The following is a 22,536-nucleotide window of genomic DNA, read 5'->3' as shown; positions in this document are numbered from 1 at the left end:
TGTGTGAAACACTTTGTTTTGACCACGGCTAACATCTGGTCAAAGGACATGAAAATCGTCCTTTTTGTTTCTGAATAAGAAATGAATTTTCGAATTTAGACTCATTCTCGTTCGTCCTACAAGTACACTCCTTAAAGTATGCCACATTTATTCTACTAAGAGACTTAGCTAATACACAAACCAAATTTTTGTCATACTTTTACAAAAATCTGCAAGAAAAATATTGTTTAACCTGACAAAAAAAATACATTTTTTTTATATAAAGAGTGTTGGTTTCTTGTATAATTGCGTGCAAACCTGTGAAAAATACACCCCCAATAAAATATACACAGTTAGATTCGCTTATTGGTGAAATTTTTGTTTAATTTCGTTTAGCAATGGTTTCTGCTGTGTGCAACATTCATATACAAGAGGCTAAAATATATCTAAGAACTAATATCACAATTGATTATGTAATTGCTGTTTGTGTAGTATGTTTGTTTGTTTGTTTGTTTGTTTTGTGCTGCTGTTGCTTTACTGTATGGTGCCATGCGAATTGTTTTTGCTATCTTTTTGGGATTCATCGATTAGCTCAAAGTCACAGACCAGCGAGAAATGATCCGAGGGATATTGAAAGCTGGGCGTCCGATTCTTGCCAATCTGCTCGCCGGCTGGAAACTCGAGGCAGTTCTTGATCTGCACAAAATAAGTGTACAATTTAAGATGCTGGTTAGCGATTCTGTTTGATGACCCGCCCACTTACCTTCAGCTGGTCGGACGTGTAGAAAACATAGTCAATGGTATGACACTCCTCACCATCCTCGCGTATTTTCCAAGTGGTGTAGGGCGGCTCGCGTTTTATTGACTGCGAAACGAACTCATTAACATCCTCCAGGCTCTTAGGTATCTGTTCTTGCTCTCGCTCCCTTTCCCTCTCTTTTTCGAGCTTCATGTCCGCATAGGCACTGCCTAATTTGAGCAGATCGCAACTCTGATCGTTGCATAGATGGGCTCAATGGGCTCTGCATTGAAGTCACCACAGAGCAGCAGAGGACTCTCACCGGCAAACTGCTTGACAAAACGTATCAAATCGCGTCCCTGCTCGTTACGCAGCTTGGCCAGCAGAGCGCCATGACGAGCCTTCAAATGCGTGGTGCAGACGCAGAACTCCTTCCCAGTATCCTTCAGCTGTAGTCGAGCGGCGATGGCCACCTGATTGCTCTGGACACGCCACACCTCCAGGATGCGTGTATCATAGCCGATCAGCTGCAATTTGTCGCGCTTGTAGAATATGGCACAGCCATCGGGACCATTGTTCTGCTCTATGTACAGACAGGGGGAGTCTGGCTTGGGGAAAAAGATGCCGTCATAGTTCTGGGTGCCCAGCACAGCTTGTAGAAACTTGAAGTGATCCACCTCCTGTATTATGTTAAAAATGTTGATGTTAAAGCGCGACTGCTTGCCACTTAAATGTGGGCATAAATAAATACTTGCAGACAAACAACATCCGGCTGGCTCTGCAGTATCCCCTGCACGATCAGATACTTGCGATGCTCCCAAGTCAAAGCCTCGTCGGGGCAACGCACAAAGCCATCGTTGTGCTGGCCGAGAGCTACAAGAGACAGAAGAGAATATCGATTAAAATAAAATGATCACTAATTGAAAAATATTCTACATATACTTATAATAATCATAGAATAGAATATCACAATATGCTTAAAATATAATAACTGTTTATACACAATTCAATTACTTCAATCTATACACACACTCATGAAAAACTCATTAATTTCATAAATAATTTATTCAAATGATTTCATCATTAGTCAAATATATATTTTAATTTTATGTTATTTAAATGCACTTCTTAAATTAGAGCTATTAGAAAGTAAAATTGTTTGTAGTTTAGTTTTTATTTTAAATGAATTCTACTCTTGAAAATGAGCTTTTATAAGTAACTATAGAAAATAATTAATTTATGCAAAATATATGATTTGCAGTCCACTTACTTTGCGAGAGAATGTTCCACTGCAGTAACCGTATTTGCTGGGCACCATCATTCTGAACGGGAGCACTGCAAACTGTGTGTGAACCGCAATAAATATACATGTTCAGGATGTGAGAGTTATGTGAACTTACCACGTGAGACTGAATTGAGTTTGAGACAGCGTAGACCATCGGTGACATCCTCGCTAAGTGGAGATGGCTTTAGGAAGCATCGGGTGAGGAGTGCGGGCTGCTCGATGCCTCCGCCCCGCAGTTGGTGCACATGCTCCAGCAGTGCGGCAGTGCTCAATCCCTTGGGCAGCTCCAGGCCATCGTCCTGTGAGTCCACATTGTTGATCTTGGGTGCCGAGTTAAACGAGCCCATCCTGAGGATTATCAAAAATAGAATGATTAACAAAATGCATTTGTTTTAAATTACACTGAATATTTTCACATAAATAGTCCTCAGCACATTCTTCATTCGATCTTATATGCAAACATACAAAATTAAACAAATACATTTTCAAATAACCACAGCAATTAGGTAATTTATATATGTATTTAATTTTTTTTAATTTTCTTCATATGCATTTTAATCGAAACTATGACAAGTAAAACACGGACTAAAACCAATGCTTTCAGGCCCAACAATAATATCAACAATAACCACGAATTAAAAGCACAACAATAGCGTTTTAACAGCTTTTGCAGATCAAAAGCAATTGGATATAACGCATTCAAATACTCACAATGCATTCGGTTTTCTATATAGAATTTTTCGTAGTATTATGCTGAAAATGAATAAACTATGACTATGCCTTTCACTGTCATAGAACCTTGCCATAGAACTTTGAACTCTGTAGAAAAGAATATGTGGTGAAACAGTTTGTAATATATTATTTGGCATTTTGTATTTTTAATTGAAATTGAGAGTGTTTGATGGTGTATTTTAGTATGTTGGCTTGATGGGGTATTGCAAGTTAAATCGATTATTTTGCAAGGATTAATTCTAGCACGCGCAGAAGCATATTAATTTCATATAAATTATTTTACAATTAACATGAAAATTAATTATTATAAACTACTAAATTCCACCTACAATCGTATATAGAGAGCTTTAAGTATATGCCTATATATTTATATTTCTACAATATATTAATACTTCAATGTTAGAAAAAAGTATGAAGTAATTTATTCTTGTAAGAATTGTCTATTATTGACTGTAATTAAATATTTTAGCGCTGCACATAGAAACTTTTTCAAATATTTTTTTTTAACTTCCTATATCTATTGGTTCTTGTCTACAAGCATTACAATTTTTATCTAAACATTTATTTTAACATAGAGGGTAAGGAATATTTGGAATTTTAATATGTATTTGTATTAGAATAGATAACTTTCTGAGCATCACAACTTTGAAGCTTTAAATGCCATTAAATGCTTTTATTTTGTGGACAACTTTATGTTTGCCCAAAATATTGAAAAACGGAGCAACTAGCTCGGACTGTGTGAATGCACAAAAGTGATGCTAGCTAGCTGGCTTCAGCTTCAGTAGCTTTCACAGCAGCTAGAGAACCAGATTCATGCCACTCAATGCCCACCCACACAAAAGACGAGGCATGGCGAGGCGAGAGGCACGCGGCCTGAATACAAAAAAAAAAATAAATAAAAATAAAATATCGCACACAAAGAGGAAAAAAAAGTGGCTCGGTCAATAGCTTTACAGCTGTTTAGCTGGTTTTCGGTTTTCGGTTTTTGTTGAAACCAGTTGGAAGCGTTTGTCAACGCAATCAATCAATAGAGTGCCCAGTCTCACCTGGTCAGCATCACCCTTTGCAGGTAGGCCTTGCGATCGTTCTTGCAGGGCGGCTTATTGGCGCGTTTCAATTGCATCGCTTGCTCCATATTCTGGCTGGCAGGATCAAAAGCGGGTAATTGCCGTTGTTGTTGTTGTTGTTGTAGCAGTCGATCGGAAATTGGTATTGGGTTCGGGTAAGTTTTGCTTTGATTGTGGGTTTTGCCGAAAAATGTGCGAAGTGCGCTTGTAAGCGACATTTGCGAAACTGAATGGCAACTGAAATGCGGCGTTTTATTAGAGATCAGCCAGCCAGACAGACGGAGAGACGGCGAGACAGACAGGGAGAGAAAAAAAAGAGAGCAAACACGCATAAACGAGTATTTCAAGACAAACACACACTCACACACACACATAAGTGAGATGTATCTGCAAGATACAGAACAAGATCAATACGTTCTACTCACGTGCGTTGCTCAGTTGGGCGAAAAATGAGCAGCGTAACAAGAACAAGAACAAAAACAACAATAGCAATAGCAATAGCAATAGCAATAAGATACATCGCATGCTGACAGCTTGCTAAATATTTATGCGTAGCATTCTTTATGTAGATACATTCACATGGAGCTGCACGCCATTGTCTCGCTTTCGTTTCGTTTCGTTTCGTATTATAATGAAAACAAAAGTATCTTTTCCACAAAGTACTCGCTGGCTGCCCGTCCGTCCGTCCGGGTGTCTGTCTGGGTGGACACGGCATAGCTCTAACTGATTTATGCCTAAACAAATTTTACTCGCATGCAAATTTGGGTAGAACCAAAATGCGCATATTCAGCATATCTGCGCCCATATGCTGCAGGCCAAAGATACAGATACATATCCTATGGTGTATCTGTGGCCAATTTATACAACAACGCAGTTACATACGTAATGAGATTGGCAGCTGCACAAATCGACTATCTGCTAAGTGCTTCTAAAAGATATTGTATCTTTTTTTTTTTTTGATTATTTTTGTTTTGTTTTTTTTTTTACCTGGGTATTGGCACCGCAACTCGACGCGCAAACGTCTTGGATGTGACAATCAAACGCGATGTTTTCATTAAAAACTCCATTTTGTTGGATTTGCTTTGGATTCTATCTTATACTAGGTATTTTAGTAAACGTCTCTTTTAGTTTCTTAATCGATTTAAATTGGATTTGAGTTAAGTTCCAATTTGAATTTGTTTTAGGTTAACTTGAAATGTTTTATATTAGGTGTCAGTACGACAATATCAAAGAGATGCGGTTCAAGCTGTGTTTCCTAAAAGAATAGAATAGAATAGAATAGTGGGAAAAAGTTAAAGCATTAGTCGGGTTAGTTTAGGACCTTGTTTATGTAGAACCACTTTGTAAACCACTTGCAATGCTGCACAGATACAGCCCACACACACAAATACTATCATTTGCCACGTGACTTGCTCTAAAACAACCCAATTTGTATGATTTCACAATTTGACACGCAGCTGTAGCTGCATTTTAAGCAGAGATTATAAACTTTTATGGGTAGTTTGTCGAAGAATGCCAGAAATTGTATACTAAAACCAGTTCTAAATTAAGAATCAGCTGTGTCAATTCTATAAAACAGCACCCAATAATACAACGTGCTTCAAGCATATCATTTGAAAAAGACTCCCATTTGTTACAAATAAATAATATATGCAATTGAAATATATTCTAATTTATTCGGACACTAAATTGAAATATAACAAAATAATTAATCTGAGTCAACTATAAAAAAGAATTGCTTTTCAAAGTATCAAATGTGATATACGAATTTACATTCAAATATTTCAATGGAAAAATGGTTGAACATGTACTTAATCTAATCACGAAATGAAATCAATTATCACGAAATGGGATCAATTATAATATTATAGCTTATTGATTAGATTTAATTATGACGCCAATTGAGTTATCTCAGAATAGTAATAATTGTGCTAATTTCGAAATCAAATGTTTGTCACGAAAAAACCAAAAACCTACTAAGAATCGAGAGAGTATAAATATTTATCTAAAGTCCCCTTATAAAGTGTTTGGCATTCTTTTTCAAAGAAGCCAACTAAAAATTGGGTATAAATATTTATATTAATTCCTCTTATTATTACATCAGAATGTAGATTTTTTTTATTTTTAAGGCATTTGAAAATTGAACATATTTAAATAAGTCTGCAGACTCTTCTTCAAATTAATCGATTTAGTGTAGAAGTTGGCAAATATTTATCTATAAATATATATATAGATATTAATAGACGATTGATGTATGGATAATATAAACAATTGAGCATTATTAACCGCTGTTATTCCTCTTTGTTGCCTTAACGATAAGACAGCGACAAATCTTGTAATTGTTGATCATAAAAATATTTTTTGCACGAATTGTGCAAGGTTAGTTATATTTTTGACTTGAGCCAAGTGTATGGAGGTCTGATTGATTGCCTAAGAACACTTGACACTCTGTCAGCGTGTGTGCCCATGAACTTGATTTATAAACGCAATATTGCCGCGGGCTAACCAACAACAACACCAACAAGAGCAACAGCAACAGCAACAAGTTTTTGAAGCACGCCCGCTCGCATTTATCTCTCTCACCTCACAAGATACAACAGCAGATCGCGCGGCAGCGGCATCGGTGTCTCATAATCAGAGATTGGCGGCAACGTGTCTCCAGCAGCAGCAGCAGCAGTAGCAGCACCAGCACCAGCAACAGCAGCAACAGCCGCGGCAGCAGCCACAGCCTCGTCTCTGGGTGTGGTCAGCTGCCAGTCGGGTGTCTCGATTTCCATTTCCAGTTTACGTGCGGCCAGACGCTGTTTCATTTGCGTTGTCGAGGTCATTGCCGAGGTCTTGGCCAGCGCTTCCGCGATCTCATACTGCTTGAGGAAATCCTGACGCAGCTGCTCACCATCCTGGCTGGCCAGACGCCCCGTCAGACTGAGACCATGGCGACAGTCCTCGCTGCACAAACGCTGACACATCTCGTTCACGGCCAAATGTGAAATATTCAAATGCACTGGTGCAGTGCAAGTGCAGTTGAGGCAGGCCACCTCAGTCTTAGCACTGCCCATTAATTCCATTGAGTCATTTCCGATTGGCGAGGGCGGCTGCTGCAGTTCCTCTGCTATGTCAAAATAACGCGGCGGTGTCTCATACTCATTGTCCTGGTCATGTGCAGACCCACTGCGCGCCTGATTGCTCTGCGAGAGATTCAGATTTAAGAGCAGGGCTGTCACTGGCATCGCCTTGCCCAGCGCTGGCTGGCGACGATGGCCCAAACGCTGTTCCTGATTATCCATGCTCAATTGCTAAACACTTTGTATTAAATATATACTTATTTCATTAGACACGCGTCGTATGAACAATATTTGTACGTTATGTCCGCTGCGAGTTTAGAACCGTTCGAACATCGATTGTATTAATACGCGCGTGCGTTGCTTTTCCTTATTTATATATCTTTGGGCCCGCTCTAGCCAGATCGAGGCAATCAAGTGGACGCTGCCTCGCTGTCTCGCTACTCATTAATTGAGCTTGTTGTTGCTTATGTTGTTGTTGTTGTTGTTGTTGCTTATGTTATTGTTGCTGTTGCTGTTGCTGTACAGTCATAAGTACATGAATTTTGCTACTCTCTGGCCGACTGTGCGCTCCTCTAGTTAAGGCAAACGAGATTTTGTGCGCGCACTTTCCAAAATGTCAAAACACACAATTAGCAATAAAAACAAAAATTTAAAAAAAATTGCACTAATAATAAGAGCAAAAATAATGATACCTACAAATGATTATTTGTTGTTTATAAATATATAATTTAGTTTTTGCTGTGAGCGTTTATTGTTGTTTTAACTGTAAGCCCTAGAGTTGAGCTGAGTTGACGACAAGATTTGCATTTACAACGCTTAAATGATTAATTCGCGTGTCTATACTATGCAAGATTACAAGGCATTCCAACGGATTGCCGCATGCTCAACTTTGTGCTAGCTTGAGCTAGCGATAAGTATTTCATTTAATTAACTCTTTGTAAGTATTTTGTTGAATGCACTTGTATGTCAAAGTGAGAACAATTGGCCCACATGTTTTATTCGCCGCAGTCATAAATCTTGCAAATATCTACAAATTGCACTTCTAAAGGCGTTTCAGCTCACACTTAAATAATTAGCTGGCAAATGTATAAATTTAAATAATTATCAAAACAAATCAATTGTTGTCTAAAGAATACACGTCGATAGTACATTAATTAAAATCGTTTTAATAAAAGTAAACATCTCATTTGAAATTGAGCTTAGTCTCAATTTAATTATTTACAATATTTGATAATGTTAAATATTGCTTTTATTTTCTACACTCTTACTGAGCAATTTATTTATTTGCAATATTTGATAATGTTATATATTGATTTTATTTTCTACACTCTTTCTGAGCACTTGTTTCTTATGCTTTTCACCTTCAAACCAAATTGCAGCTAATAAATTCTCATAGAATTTTACACTTGCCCGTCACGATTAGCATTCATTCAAGTGCAAATTAATTGAATTGAATTTTATTTAATTTCATTTCATTTTCTAATACAAAAAACAAAATTGAATTTATTTCCGCAATATGCAAATGCAAAATTTCTGTAAATTGTTGGGGGCTAATTGAAAACAACAATAAAACAGTTTGTATTTTTTACAGAAATATGTTTAAAATGTTTTTATCATAAATAGTTTAGCTAAATTCTTGCTAAAATGATTTTAATCTAATAAGGCGCTTTCTTCGAATAGATATGGTCTCAATTTCAGTGAAATTTCTCCATAGAATTTTAAAAATAAATCACAGTCCAGATTGTCGAAAGTGTTGCATATATTGGGGCTGTTGTAAAAATTCTAGTTCTTTCAATGGCACAACGTATATCAAGTGGAATATGTTTGGCTGGTTTCTATTGTTTGATTAGCTGATAATCAACAAGCTGATAATTAAACACAGTTTCTCTCAACTATAAATGCCTCAAGGTGGTTAAACATTAAATAATTTACTACCTATTCTGTGGAGTATTAGTCAGAACTAAGTAATTTAGGATGCTGGTGCTAAATAGATGATAACATATTACCTGTTTTATTTGATTCTATTTTATTTGTCTCTGAATTCTTACTATTTGTTTTTTGTTGTTTATTTTTTGGCAATCTAGTACGGAAAGCGTAGAAAAATTAAGAAGAGCACCGTCCGTCATTGAGTTTTATTTATATGTCCCAAAACACATTTGTATATATTATGTATATACGTTGAATCTATATATATATATATATATATATACATATATAAAGATATGTCTCGACAGTCGTCAACGTGTGAAAATGTTTCATGAACTTGACAATGTGCGATCAACTCTCAGGCCAGTTCAATGAAAGCGTTTGCATTACTATGAGACCCATAATGGCAATGTCTGTGGGAGAACGGCGTAGTTGGGGAGAGTTGTGGTGCACATCTAACACCTGTCATCTTCTAAGCCAAAGGTGAGCGATCGTCCTTCACACTGGCGTACCTTGTTACATTGTAGATTTGCGTAGGGGTAAAAAAAATACAATATAACGCGTCGTCGTCTGCTATAACTGATAACCTTATCAACAGACGGAAGATATTGCAAAATAAGTAGCTCGACAATCGAATACCCTATATATTCAACAAAGGAATGTCTGACTAATATTGAAATGAATTCATTTCGAAACAATTTTCAAATAGATTAATAAACTGCATCGAGTATATATAAATTCTAAATGCCAAAAAGTCCAGACATATTTTCAAAATTATTTGCATTGCCCATTAGGCGTAGCTACTATAAATCTTTTAGAAGCTGTGTAATCCATGTATAATATATACGTACAGCGTATTACATTGTAAAATTTAATGCTTAAGTACCCTTTGTGTGGCGAGTGGAACGAGATGATTACCATATGTGATTTCGTTACACAACATCAGCATTGGAGCACATGGTCGGTCTGTCGAGCATATCGCTCATTGGAAATAACTGGTTCTGTACCGGCGTAGACTGAAACTGTCCGCCTAAAGTTGGGACTCTACACACACTACACTACTACGACCAGTAGTATATCTGACTTTAATTGCTCATCATGTGTACCAAAGGGGGTGTAAACGCATTGCAAGTGGTTCTGGTTCTGGTTTTGGTTCAGGCAGCTGTTTGGGTTGTCTTTAATTTTGCAGGTCTTCAACTCACCATTGTTATGCCTGTACCACGCCACACCACATTATCCAAACGGCGATATATTTATATAAATAAATATATGTATATAAATAAATTATATAGATATATATCTATTTATTGCGAGCACGTTGGCAAAAGTTTGCACTAATTTTTAAGACGAGCGTGTTAAGCGAATTTGAAAACTGGCCCGTAATTTTTCTGACTCGAGGCCCTATTTAGCGATCTGCCAGTGATTGAATCGCGCCGCCAAACCGAAAAGAACTAAAAGCAACAATTGGTGGTTTGCGCCATTTATAGGGCGAGCGGTTCAGTCTCCACTCTCGCCATGTTGGCTAACTGATAAGGATGCAGTCGTGTTCTCTCCACATACACTGCGAGCAGAATCATTTGCAATATGATGTATGTAAGCATATTGCACAATGTATGCTAAAACAGAGAGCAAATATTTACTATATTCACTCTCCCACTCTCTCTCTCTCTCACAGCGTCTATCTAACTAACTCACTTGTATTAAGTTCAATGGCTCAGTCTGTCGGGGAACACATGCTGTAAGAAGCAATGATATAATAAACTCTGAGGGGTCTGATTAACGTCTAGAAGTGTAACAAATTAATGATTAATAAAAACAACAAAAAAAAAAGAATACTTAGAATAAGCAATAGCGGAGAACGCAATGAAAAAAAAAAGCAACGTGCAATGTAAACAAAAAAATAAGAAAAATATATTACTAACGTCAATCTAATGTTTTGATTAAACTTTGAACAGAATTTGTTATTTTAAAGTGTAAAGGGAATACACGAAATGCAAGTTGTTAATAAATAAAAAAAATATAAACCTAAAATCAAATATAATTAAATACTATTTTCTACTATTTTTTAGTATTTGTTAACGTGACACAATTTGTTTAGTTTATAAAGGAAACTCAATTTAATGTGTCCTGCTTGTTACTGCACTGAACACGCTTGAGTTATATTATTTTTAACAGATTTTTTAGTCAAATAACAGGAAATCGTCTTAGACAATCTTTAACAAACCGATTCAGCGAGTTGTAGTTGAGAACATTAACCGGAAAATGTTTGTCGCATCTGGTGTCAAAGGTCACTGCAAATATCTTATCAAAAAAAAAAAAAAGATGACGATAAGCCATTCACAAGACGGCCCAAAAGCAAACCGCACCAGAACTAATTGGTTAAATATGCGCATTAGAATATGAATATATAGATATATAATATATAGCGCCGGCCGGCCAGTCTGCTGGGGCAATCAGTCAAGGGTGTGGGGTCTAGACCGCTATTTGTTAGAAACGACTGCCGTGGATTTAATAGTGTACACAGTTAGTGGTCTAGCCGTACAGATTAGATTATTATAGATTAGATTTTACTGACGGCCTTGTTGAAGTGCACCCAAAATTCATATTTATTCAACGTGGCCTGCAACAAGTTAGCACATTTATCTGCAGTGTTCTCTAATATACACACACACACAAATATATATATATATATATATATATATATATATATATATGCAAGTGGCACACACTCTTCAGTATGACTGTACGTTCTGCTATGATTTGATTTTTGTTTACGTCAAGTCGCAGACAGCCTTATCAATTTGGGCAAAGTAAGCGTGCCACTTGCTTCTGTGTATGCAAACATACATTCACATATACACACACACATACATACATACCAACAAATGTATATTTTAGTATTTTGGAATTTGAACTGTGTGCACTTATCACTGAAAGTGTTTTCTAGCACTAGATTCGAGTGTTGCCTTATTGCATTTATACGAGGCCACTCAATCTATTGCCGGTTGCAACTGGTTTTATATTTGCACTAGTTAAAGGACCTTCAATTGCACGTGCATGCACTTGAAACAAATCGTAAATGGATTTGGGATAGGTAAGCAATCCAGAATCAATGCCTGATAAGCTACTTTCCCACTTAGGCGTTATCAAATTTGGAGAGTCATGTGCTGAATCAGCAAGTAAGAGCGAATGCTCGACTGGGGGATACCCTGAGCACATCTGTTAAATTTATTAAATCGATTAAAACACAGTTTCGACTTTGATTGCTAAATTGCTAGTTATGCTAGTTATATAAGAGTGCAGCTCACAAAAAGTAAAAAAATAGTACAATAATCCAATACAAAAACACATTTTGTTTAACAAAATCAGTGTTACTTATCCGAGATCTTTAAAAGACTTTTCCCGTTGATCAATAATGTGTCAATATATATTATATATCATTTGAAGTGTCATATATTTAAAATGACGTCTTTATTCATATTGAAAATCGAATTGTATCGATATTCGCACATCTGGTTGTTATCGATAAAATTAAATGGACTTGATATGAGCGCGGTATAAAAAATTAAATTGTTACAATATTCATGAGAATTAGATGCATAGCTGACTATAGAATACGACAGATTTAAAAAATTCTTCACCTGAAGAATTTTTTTTTTACATATCATTTGTATTTTAAACATGAGTCAACCTATACAACATTAGTTTGAAAAAGATACGTTTAATAACATGAAAAGAAGAATTGAGTAAGGAAAATAGTAAACATCAAAATAGTTTTTATATCACTTTCGTTATAAAATGTGGAGCAGTAGAGAAACAAAAATGAAAGCTAATTAAAGTATCCAATTGTTGTTATCACCTACATACAAGCAATGTGATAACGAGATAGGCGAGTTCAGTGAACCGATCGCTCCACAACAAAAGGACATCATTTCGATAACAAAAGTTAATTAAATTAATGTAGGCAACGCCCGCCTCAAAGCCACAAAAGGGCATGAGATGGTTTATGGACAGTGTCGCACCCGATTGCACAGGGAGCTGTTATTTTAATTAAATGCCCATTACCGTTGTCATCACTCGAGCACGTAAGCAGCCAGCGCCAAGGGTATTGGAGAGCAAAAGCAGTCAATTCGCCAGTGGCCTCAAACCCAAACAAACGGGGCAAGAGAGCTCGAGAGAGAGAGAGAGATGGAGAGCCGAACCGCTGCACGCTCTCACTCTGACTCATTTTGACAGTCTGAGTAACTCTTTCAGATGCATTGAAATATAAGTCAAAAATATTCTGTTTCTGTAAAAAAAAAGATATACATATACACACACATACACACACACACACAGAGACAGAGAGCGAGAGAGAGAGAGAGAGAGACGGAGAGAGTGCGAGAAAGAAGTAAACAAAATCAAAGAAGGTGACCGTAGAATGGTTTTATAAATGCACAAAGAGAATATTTAACGTGGGGGATACCATAAAAGCGGAAAAATTCAATAGCATGTAAATGGCTTTGCGCTCTGTGGTTGTTGCTGTTGTTGTTCTTGTTGCAGTCATTGTTGTGTCTTTGTATCGTGATTTGTGATTTTGTTGTTTTATCAATAATTTGTTTGGCTGCAGGGGAAGCTGGCGCGCCCAAATTAAAGTATTGCATTACACAATAAACTTACATAAATTTCTTGATGAACTTGTAGAATGTCACCAGAATGTACACTAGCATTGAGATTAGCTTCATATTTCGGTTTCGTTTTCGTTTTCGTTTTTGTTTTCCAAGTCAATAATAGTATTCAAATCCAGCAGCTGCGAAATGCACTGCAAACTGAAGTCAAGCCAATTGTTCAACTTCCAATAATTTCACTTTTCGTAACAAAATTTGGATATTATTTTTTTTCTTATATTTATTGTTTGATACTTTTGGTATTATTAAATGAATAATATTTTTTTTTTTTATTTCGGACGAATTTTATGCACTCAGCTGAAATTTCACTATCAATGTCATTTCCGCGTTGAACACGTTTTCACACTAAGCTGACTCAAAAAAAAAGGGAGACTACACGCTCTCTGCCGTATGTGTGTGTATGTGGCGCCGTCGAGGCAGACAAAGCGCAACTCAGACTATACAAGAGGCAGACAGAGAGAGAACACACAAAGAGAGAGAGAGAGAGAGAGAGAGAGAGTGAGAGTGAGTGTGAATGTGTGTTTTGCAAGCAAAAAGAGCTGGAGCGCCGGAGCTATTGAAAGGGAAAGCATGGGTCAGCTTTCGGCTAAAGTTGACGAACTTGACAAAGTTTCATAGACATTTGAATGCGCTAATAGTTTTAGTTTTTATTCGCTTATAAATATTTAAAACATTTTTAACTAAATTAGAGAAAAATGGTTGGAACCTTATTATCAAAATATGCAATACTTACATACATGTTATCCAATAAATGTTTAATACGTTATTCTTTAATAATAATAGTATATTGGTTACAATATAATACGTTTCATTGAACCATTTTATTCAATAAATGTTTATAACTTTATTCTTTATTAATAATATCACACTAGATACTATAATACATTTCATTGCGCCATGTTAGCCAATAAATATTTAATACTTTATTCATTAATAATAATAGTATATTATTTACTATAATACGTTTCCTCGCTCCATGTTACTCAATTAATGCTTATAACTTTATTTATTAACAGCATATTAGTTATTATAATACGTTTCTTTGCTCCCATTCCACCTGTCTGTGGCACTTGACAAACCAATATGCCCTATAAGTGCAGCGCAAGCAGCAAGCTCAATTGTTGAGAGCGGTGCAATAAACTGTTGTGTGGGCGTTTAAGAGAAATAAGCAGCTGTTGGCCGAAGAGCATATGCAATAAAAGCTTAGTTAAGAGTAAGCAAAGCATTAGGCAGCATAGAAAGCTCTGAAAAGCTCTCCAAGCACTGTAAGCTCGCCACGCACTTAAAAGCTCACCACAGTGTCACAAATGCCAATGACTGATGGTGAAATCGAATATAAGATTAAAGCTTTTTAGAAAGCTTTAAAATAGAGGCTGAGTGCAGACCAAAAATTAAGTACGTAAACAAAAGTTTGCTTTAGATTATAAAATAAATTTTACTAAATATTAAATTCATATTTGTAAATGTAAAGGCTCAGTTGGCTAATAATTCGATGGCCTATAGTCATAGGCAGGTCCGATGCGTATCGATATATTGATGGGCTGATTCAAGTGATCCTTGATGCGTCTAAAATATACAGTTTATGAACGGAAATTAATAAAATATTTACACACAATCAGGTAAACAAAAGCCAAAAGCCTTATCTTCATTTCGGATTGGCCAATATATACTTACTGTTTATCTGCTTCACTCTCGTAGTGCTGATAGCCCTTCCGTCTGGCCGATTTATTCATGCGCAGCGATCGTCGCAGCTCTTTGGGCAGCGGCTTATTGGCCTCCCGGCGCAGAAGGTCGCCTAGCTGCTGGCATTTGACGGTGAATGTCTGCCATGCTAATCTGAGCAGTCTGGATCCTTTGGCGCCACGGCTCCGGCTCCCATTTGGCGGGGCGTCGTGCAGCCTTGTGCTGGAGACGGCCCACGAAGACATATTGTTGTTGAGCTGCCTGGCCGCGGACAAAGACTGAAAACTGAGAACAGTAAGCAGTAAGCAGTAAACAGAAAACAAAAAAAGAAAAAAAGAACAGTTAAGACGGCTGGCCAGCTGATAAGATTTGGCTTAGTTCCCTCTATCGACAATCGTTACAGGCCAATCGTCAATCGACGTTTAGGCGGAATATTAAAATGCTCTGCAACAATGAGGCGACTATTTGGCCATATCAATGACTAATTAACTAGTTCAAAATCAAATTACAATAGAGTCGATTACTATTTGAATACAGAAACAGAAATTCAATAATTTGCCATCGATGAAAGGCACAAAAATATTTTGTGTGGCCTGGGACAGTAATTGTGCTGGGCCTGGTCCCGGTCCGGTTTTGGGTACTGGTCCTGGTCCTGGTCCTGGTACAAAAACCAGAAAGGCAAATGTGTTGCTATGAATTTTTCGCAATGACAATTTTCAATAATATTTCCCAGCCTGCAGACAGCAATTTTTGCTTATCCCTCTCCCTCTCTCACTCTCTCTCTCTCTCTATATTTGTCTCTGTCTCTCTTTTTGTATATGCGTGCTTAGAGGATATGCCCAATGACAACATGTCCTGTAACAAAATACAAATAGCCAGCGTGTGCCGCCGGCTCGCATGTGGCCAACACCTCTGCCCTCTGTCTTGCTCGCTTGCTCCATCGCTGGCTCGCTGTGGCAATTGGTATGCCCCGGCCACAGCTGCCCCAGACTTGGGCCACACAAACACAACAGCAGTGCCTCCATCCACAGTGCCTGCAGCAGATATCTAACAAACAAAATTGCATGTGGTTTTACGCAGTTAGCCTACACTAGCCGGCTCAATGTGACTGGTAGTGGTGGTGGAAGGTGGTTGGGGGAAAGGGATTGGGGGTTGGGGGTTGGGGGTTGGAGGTTGTGGTTTTGGGGGTTTCTGTTTTCAGTCAGCACAGCTTGCATTGTTATAACGAAAATTCGTTTATCTGCACCAATTGCCACAAACAGCGTCAGCTGATGACACTTTAAGCACTGGCAGTTGGCTAAATTGGGCAAATGATTTGATTTGCCACGGATAAAATCATTCCATAGTTAGTAGTAATTATATATTTATATACTATATGAAAATTCAAATAAATCAGCCAGTTTACGAGTATATGTGATAGTTGATCGAATGGAACAACTATTTGGAGATTAGAACTCTTGGAAGATTATATCTTAATCCGATTTGCGTGACAAAATGCTACTCAAATTTGGGCAGAAAGTTAAGAGAGGGATCCAGCTAGCTCCCACAGGAGCAAACAGTCAGATTTTATATAATTTTGTCACTTTTCTAGATTTTAATATAAATTACATTTGGATATCAGCTACTTGTCTCTGGCTGTTATTTTGCATGTTCCTCTCGAATGGTTTTTGTGTTCAATAATTTATTCTTTTTAATTAATAGTTTTTTTCTACTAAGAAATACATATTTGGATGTGAACTTAACTGCTGTGATATTTCTAATTTGAACAGATTACTTTTGAAATTCACCGAATCAAAACAATTACTTAAACGAGACACACAGCAATGAAAGAGTTTATGGAAACTTGTAAATGGCTGTATGTGAATCATTGAAAACGATAAAATCAATAGCCCCCTTATGTCATTTACTTATATTTCCCTATCTCCCCAACTAAAATTGATTGTCTTTTGCCGTTTGTTAAAATCTGTTGGCTTCGAGCAACGTTTATTGATAATATGTCGATGACAATATGCTGCATTGATTGCCCGCCTCAAGCTGTCCCAAAGCTAACAAGGTAAGGTTTGGCCAAACAAGTTACATACACACGCACACACACACACACACACACATCGAAATACACACACACACACACACACACACACACATGAACTTATAGTTAGCTGCAGAACATTGCATTTAACATTCCATTTAAATACCAAATGGCAATAACGGATATAAAATATTTTATTAAAAGGTAGGAATCAGCAAGTTCAATGAGGTTAACTAGTAGTTACCCATTAATCTGAAGAATATATTGTGTATATAGTATGTTTTCTATGGATACTATAATTTTTTATATACGATTTTAACGATCGTCTTTTAATAAAAAATAAATAACAATTATTACCAAACTACTACAGAAAATGAATCTGGAACGGATCTAAAACAGTTAATGTACACCTTCTTTAAATTTTAAATTTAATGTTCCTACAAACTTGCTTATGTAAGAGTTGATAGATTTTATGGAACTGTGTGCTCAATAATGTTTATTGCTTTTTACTCTGTTAGTCAACTAAAATGCAATAATTGTAAATATCATACTTATTACGTTTTTCAACAATATGAAATGCATATATCTACATTTGTACATATGGATTGACATCAATCGGAGATTTATTACATTTTTAATAATATTCGTATTCGTATTTGGTCGTTTTTTGTGCTGAACTACTGAAGCTTATACGACCTACGCTCTTTTGGTTTTGATTTATTCATTTATTTTGCCTGGCTCTCGCTTCCTTTTAAATATTTTGCATATTTTTCTTCCTCTCATTTGCTTATGTCGACTGTTGCGCATATCAATCAAATTTGTATTTGTCAACCTGCGTCCCTCTGGTTTGTGTAATCGAACTTTATTTCTATTTGCAAATATTTGTTGCAATTGAAAATTAAGTTTTCAAGTGTGGAGTGAAGTGCGATTTGGGTAACAGTTGGCCACAAAATTAAATGTCCCTGTGCCCGTTTGCGAAACTAATGTCAATATGCTCAGCTTAAAGGCTGCACCAGCTGCTAAATTAGACCAACTGCAAAGAGAGGGTGCGAAAAAAAATAAGTTAAAAAAAAAAAAAACAAAAGTAAAAAGAATATGGAGAGAAAACTTCAAGGATTCGCTGCACGTTCGCATCTTTAACGCCATATGTTGACTTTTGCTACATTTTTGCGCACACAGCCATGCACATATCCTTTATCTTATATGCGCTATTTTATGCCTGCTGACAACAGCAACAACTACAACAACTACAACAGCAACAACAACAACATCAACAAAGTTCGCCGCTGGCCTACTCTTGCCGTTTTTCTCGTTTTGCACACACTCAAAGCGGGTATTATAATTTTCTTACAAAATATGTAATGTCTTCAAGGAGGGTGTATATAAATTGCCGGATCGTTATAGCCACATCTGACTATCCGTCTCTTTATATTGATAAGTTTACTGACTACATTTATGCTTTTTTTCTCCTTCGGCCCGGATTGGAATATTATATCATTTAGGTATCAAGGCAATGAAGACTTGAATTGTGGTTTGTTTTCATTTTGCATAAGCTTCTCAGCACTTTATTTAGAGATGTTCAGTTTTCAATAGAAGAAGTAAATTGATATTGAAGCAATTGGAAGGGTATTTAATATTCAATAGGCAATTGGAATGCAGTTCTTGCTTGTTTCTACTTTCAACAGTTTTGTTATTGTTGATACTGTGGCTGCTGTTTTGCTCGCCTTTTTGCCAATAGATTGTGTGCCACACTTTGGCATTTTATAACATAAACTTTCATTTATTTTCGCTCGTCTTTTGGCACATCTTTGCCGCTGTGGTGCCTGTAATGCGCCCATGTTGTTCCATCGTTCGCATTGTAATGGCCAGCCACATATGCTATGGCCACAAACAACTACACACAACTACACACACACACACAACTACACACACACACACACACACACACATACAAACTACTAACCACAAACACACACACACACATAGACGTTTGCATATATAAACGAGTACACAAGAAGTCGTCTGCTGTCTTGACATCTGTCTACCAAGCTCCCTCTTGAAAATCAACCAAAAAAAAAAAGAAAAAATAAAAGAAAAAAATGTACATTTGCATGCACATCAGCATTGGGCGTATGTACATTTATCTCGCTGACTGTGTCGGCAGCGGTCGCCAAAGTAGGCCGCCAGTTGTTGCTTAATGCGGCAAGGATATCAAAGCAGGCAGGCAGGCAGCATGTCTCTTTTTGGCTTAAGCCCGCCCAGGCCACAGTAGTAAAGAGCTCACACTTATGCCTGTGCCGCGATTCTCTGCTCAGTTGACTGCTTTTAAAGACTGAAAAAGTTTCAGTGAAGTTGCAAAGTTGGCTCAGATTGGAAAACATATATGTCCTTGCCATGGTATGCTATCTTCTTTAAGCATGAAAAGAGAACTTGCTTATTCACAATTCGGAATAAGTTTCCTTTCACTGAAACTCGAATATTTTTGATCTAATATGACAAAAGAATTCGATTGTATTTAGCTTCATTTGATGTTTTACCCTAAGTAATTAAAATTAAAACCACCTTAATAATTTACAAGTATGACTATCAGATTCCCTGTTTGAAATGACGATAAATGGGTAATTGAAAGCAGTTTAAATTGTGTGTGCTATTTTATTTATTATTTATGGATTGACTGGGCTGATCATTCAAAATTATAGCTTAATTTTCCAAACCAAGCAGCACACTTCAATTAATTAAATACTAATCTGTAGCAAATTTGAATTATTTATGATTTAAAATTAATTTGCATTGACTGTTTGAGGACATGTTTGACTGCTTCCTCTAAAATATGCTTCTATGCACTTATATTTTAGCTGCAGGTCTTTTCCCAGAGTTTTGCCTGCGTATTTTCTTATTTGTTTTCAATGCCGTAAAAACAAAACAAGTAATATAGCCTTATGGCTTCAGGGATATTTAACAACACCCACTCATGCATTTATCTCATACCTTCACCTACAGAGCTCCACGAAATATTTGAATATTAGCTGGAAAAAAGCAAATAAAAACAACTCAAAAAGTGTTGCCCTCTCCTCGATGTATGTTTTAGATTTGACAACAAATCCAATTCGCATATATCATTGGAGCGGCTCAGTGCGGAAACGAAGAAACTGTCGTTCCTACCTAGCCTTAGGCTGTCAGGACTGCCAAGTCCAACGGGCAGCAGGACTCTAAAAAGCCATTCTAACTTCGCTCTATCTATTTTATTTTATATTTTTTGCACATGGCAAACAACCCACACAATCGACCGACCATTTGGCTTAAATATTTTATGCAAATTTTCAATGTAATAAAAATTTCTCCATGCCCACACACACACATAGACACACACACACACACACATAAAGGCAAATAAAAATTGATGCCAATGCCGTTTGTCTTTCAATACATTTCTCTTGCTTTTGCCCCCCGCTTAAAGGCCCATCTATTTAGGCGTGTTTGTGTGCAAGTGCGCTGCCAATGATTTTCAATATGTTGCCACTCTCGGCTATCTGGTGGGGGGGTTGGTACGGTTATCTTGCAGTCAAGACCAAAACCCTTGCCACAGCAGCAGCAGCAGCAGCAGCAGCAGCAGCAGCAGCAGCAGCCTGAAACAAATGTCGAGTTAATGCTTTTGCTGACGAGGATGTCACCAATACCACCGACAATAAATGCCGCATGGACATGACCTCAATTGCATTCGCTATACACACACACACACACACTCACACACACACATGCACACACAGTCACAGACACGCAGACACACAGGGGCATACAAATTGGTTTGATCGACACCAATACCTAAGGGTTGTAATATATGCGAGTCAAAATCTCCATTCCCATTCACATCCCCATACCCTACCCGTATCCGAGTGACAAGGCCTGAGTAACACATTGCCATCACTGTCATCTTTTAGGCTGACAAGTGCGAGTGCGGCATTACGAGATGTCGTCGCCAGCGCGACTGCAGCAGTAACAGAAGTAGCTGTACGCCCAACGCCCAGTCACTCAGTCACCCAGTCACCCAGTTAACATCACACCCACCCCCACCCAGAAATCCATAGAGTCTGGTTTTTGTACCCTGCACTGATGGATAAGTGTTTAATGATGTAGTGCAAATTAGCAGACAACAATATGCCAACTGCCATCTCTCGCTGAGAACTACAAGTGTATATTAAGTTTGGCTACAGGGCATTAGGTAGTCGGGCACACTCGGCCCGTGCACTCTTACTTGTTTGTCGCGCTGCAGTTTTCCCTTTTGCCTGACGCCGACACATTTCCAGTTGGTTTTCACTTCACTCATTTTGTTCGTTTTAATTTCTTGAAGGCATCAACACATTTTGGGAAGGTATCTTTTCAGTCTGATGGCTTAGACTCGTGCCTTTGCCATATGTCTGGAAGCCTGCCTGGCTGCTGGATTCATTGTTGTGTGTTTATGATGCACTTAAATTTAATATTTAATTTTTATGTATTTTGACAGAAAATGCAGCTACAAAGTTTCCACATGTTATTTGGCATAAGCACAAAGGCAAGGCTGCTTGCTATAGATGAATTCAGACACATTACACGGTTTGGGGGTGAATTTTCGAAAATGTAATTATTAATGGACTTCATTATATATTTAAGAAAACAATACTATGATGAATTTGAAATACTACAATAACTGATATACAAAAACATAATTATAATGATGTTAATTTCAGAATATTCAATCAGTTTTATAGATTTGTTAATATTTCATTACTAATAACATAACATTGTGTGGAGGTAAATGCTTAGAGTTTAAAGTATAGATGTAATTACTAAATAAAAGTTAATTTTTAGCTTACAATTAAAATTTAGAGCTCGCACAGACTTACATTTACCTCTTACATATGTTCCATCTGAAAGTTAACTCATAGCCGGTCGTGATTAATTGCAGCTATCAGTATAGTTAAGATCGCCTGTCACATAGTGATACAGTTAACCCACCTACCCGACACACACATATATTTAATGTGGTAGTATATAGACTAAGCCAATCGCTTGCCCCATTTCAGCTGACGCACATTTTGTAGCAAAGTTCAGTGCGTCTCTGATGTGGCACGTGTGCACGTCTTGTTTATTGCCCCGTCTGGCAGCAGTGCTTAGCATTCCTTTTTTGTTTTGTTTTTTGTTTTTTTTTTTTGTTCGTGTATGCTTAACATAATTCCAATCAACAGTTTGTATCGATAAATAACATTAGCGGGGCAACCAACCCCATCCACGCAACGCGACTTGCCCGCTAATGAGGACCCCCCAAGAGCTACCTGCTGGAAGGGCCAGCGAAAAATGTCGAAGAGGAATGCGCTTTTCTTTACATAA

The 22,536-nt window shown here is 37.2% G+C and overlaps 3 protein-coding genes across 4 annotated transcripts; all 3 read right to left on the bottom strand.

Moving 5' to 3' along the window:
- Positions 1 to 337: 337 nt before the first annotated feature.
- LOC116805427 (nocturnin) lies at positions 338 to 4,083 on the bottom strand. Its single transcript, XM_032737257.2, is given in 7 exon segments — positions 338 to 675; positions 743 to 972; positions 975 to 1,398; positions 1,470 to 1,591; positions 1,989 to 2,060; positions 2,119 to 2,351; positions 3,782 to 4,083. Coding segments are annotated over 7 exon segments (1,482 nt in total). The 5' UTR covers positions 4,021 to 4,083; the 3' UTR covers positions 338 to 513.
- A 1,910-nt stretch (positions 4,084 to 5,993) lies between these two features.
- On the bottom strand, positions 5,994 to 7,175 carry LOC116805428 (nocturnin-like). Its single transcript, XM_043215024.1, has 2 exons — positions 6,386 to 7,175; positions 5,994 to 6,017 (listed from the first exon to the last, which is right to left on the bottom strand). Exons 1-2 carry the CDS (start codon positions 7,087 to 7,089, stop codon positions 6,014 to 6,016), a joined length of 708 nt encoding a protein of 235 aa, XP_043070959.1. The 5' UTR covers positions 7,090 to 7,175; the 3' UTR covers positions 5,994 to 6,013.
- Positions 7,176 to 14,892: 7,717 nt separating this feature from the next.
- LOC6564332 lies at positions 14,893 to 21,619 on the bottom strand. Of its 2 annotated transcripts, none has more exons than XM_001990529.3 (3): positions 21,425 to 21,619; positions 15,135 to 15,421; positions 14,893 to 15,026 (listed from the first exon to the last, which is right to left on the bottom strand). In XM_001990529.3, the coding sequence occupies exons 1-3, from the start codon at positions 21,494 to 21,496 to the stop codon at positions 14,942 to 14,944; spliced, it is 444 nt and encodes a 147-aa protein (XP_001990565.2). In that variant the 5' UTR covers positions 21,497 to 21,619; the 3' UTR covers positions 14,893 to 14,941. The 2 variants fall into 2 exon arrangements, with proteins under 2 accessions (XP_001990565.2, XP_032593127.1); XM_032737236.2 differs by having other exon boundaries at positions 14,899 to 15,026; positions 15,135 to 15,428; positions 21,425 to 21,476.
- Positions 21,620 to 22,536: the final 917 nt, after the last annotated feature.

This window comes from Drosophila grimshawi, unplaced genomic scaffold (assembly GCF_018153295.1).
Source record: "Drosophila grimshawi isolate 15287-2541.00 unplaced genomic scaffold, ASM1815329v1 contig_311, whole genome shotgun sequence".
NCBI lineage: Eukaryota > Metazoa > Arthropoda > Insecta > Diptera > Drosophilidae > Drosophila > Drosophila grimshawi.
The sequence above is the reverse complement of the archived record's forward strand: the minus strand, read 5'-3'. Positions and strand labels throughout refer to the sequence as shown.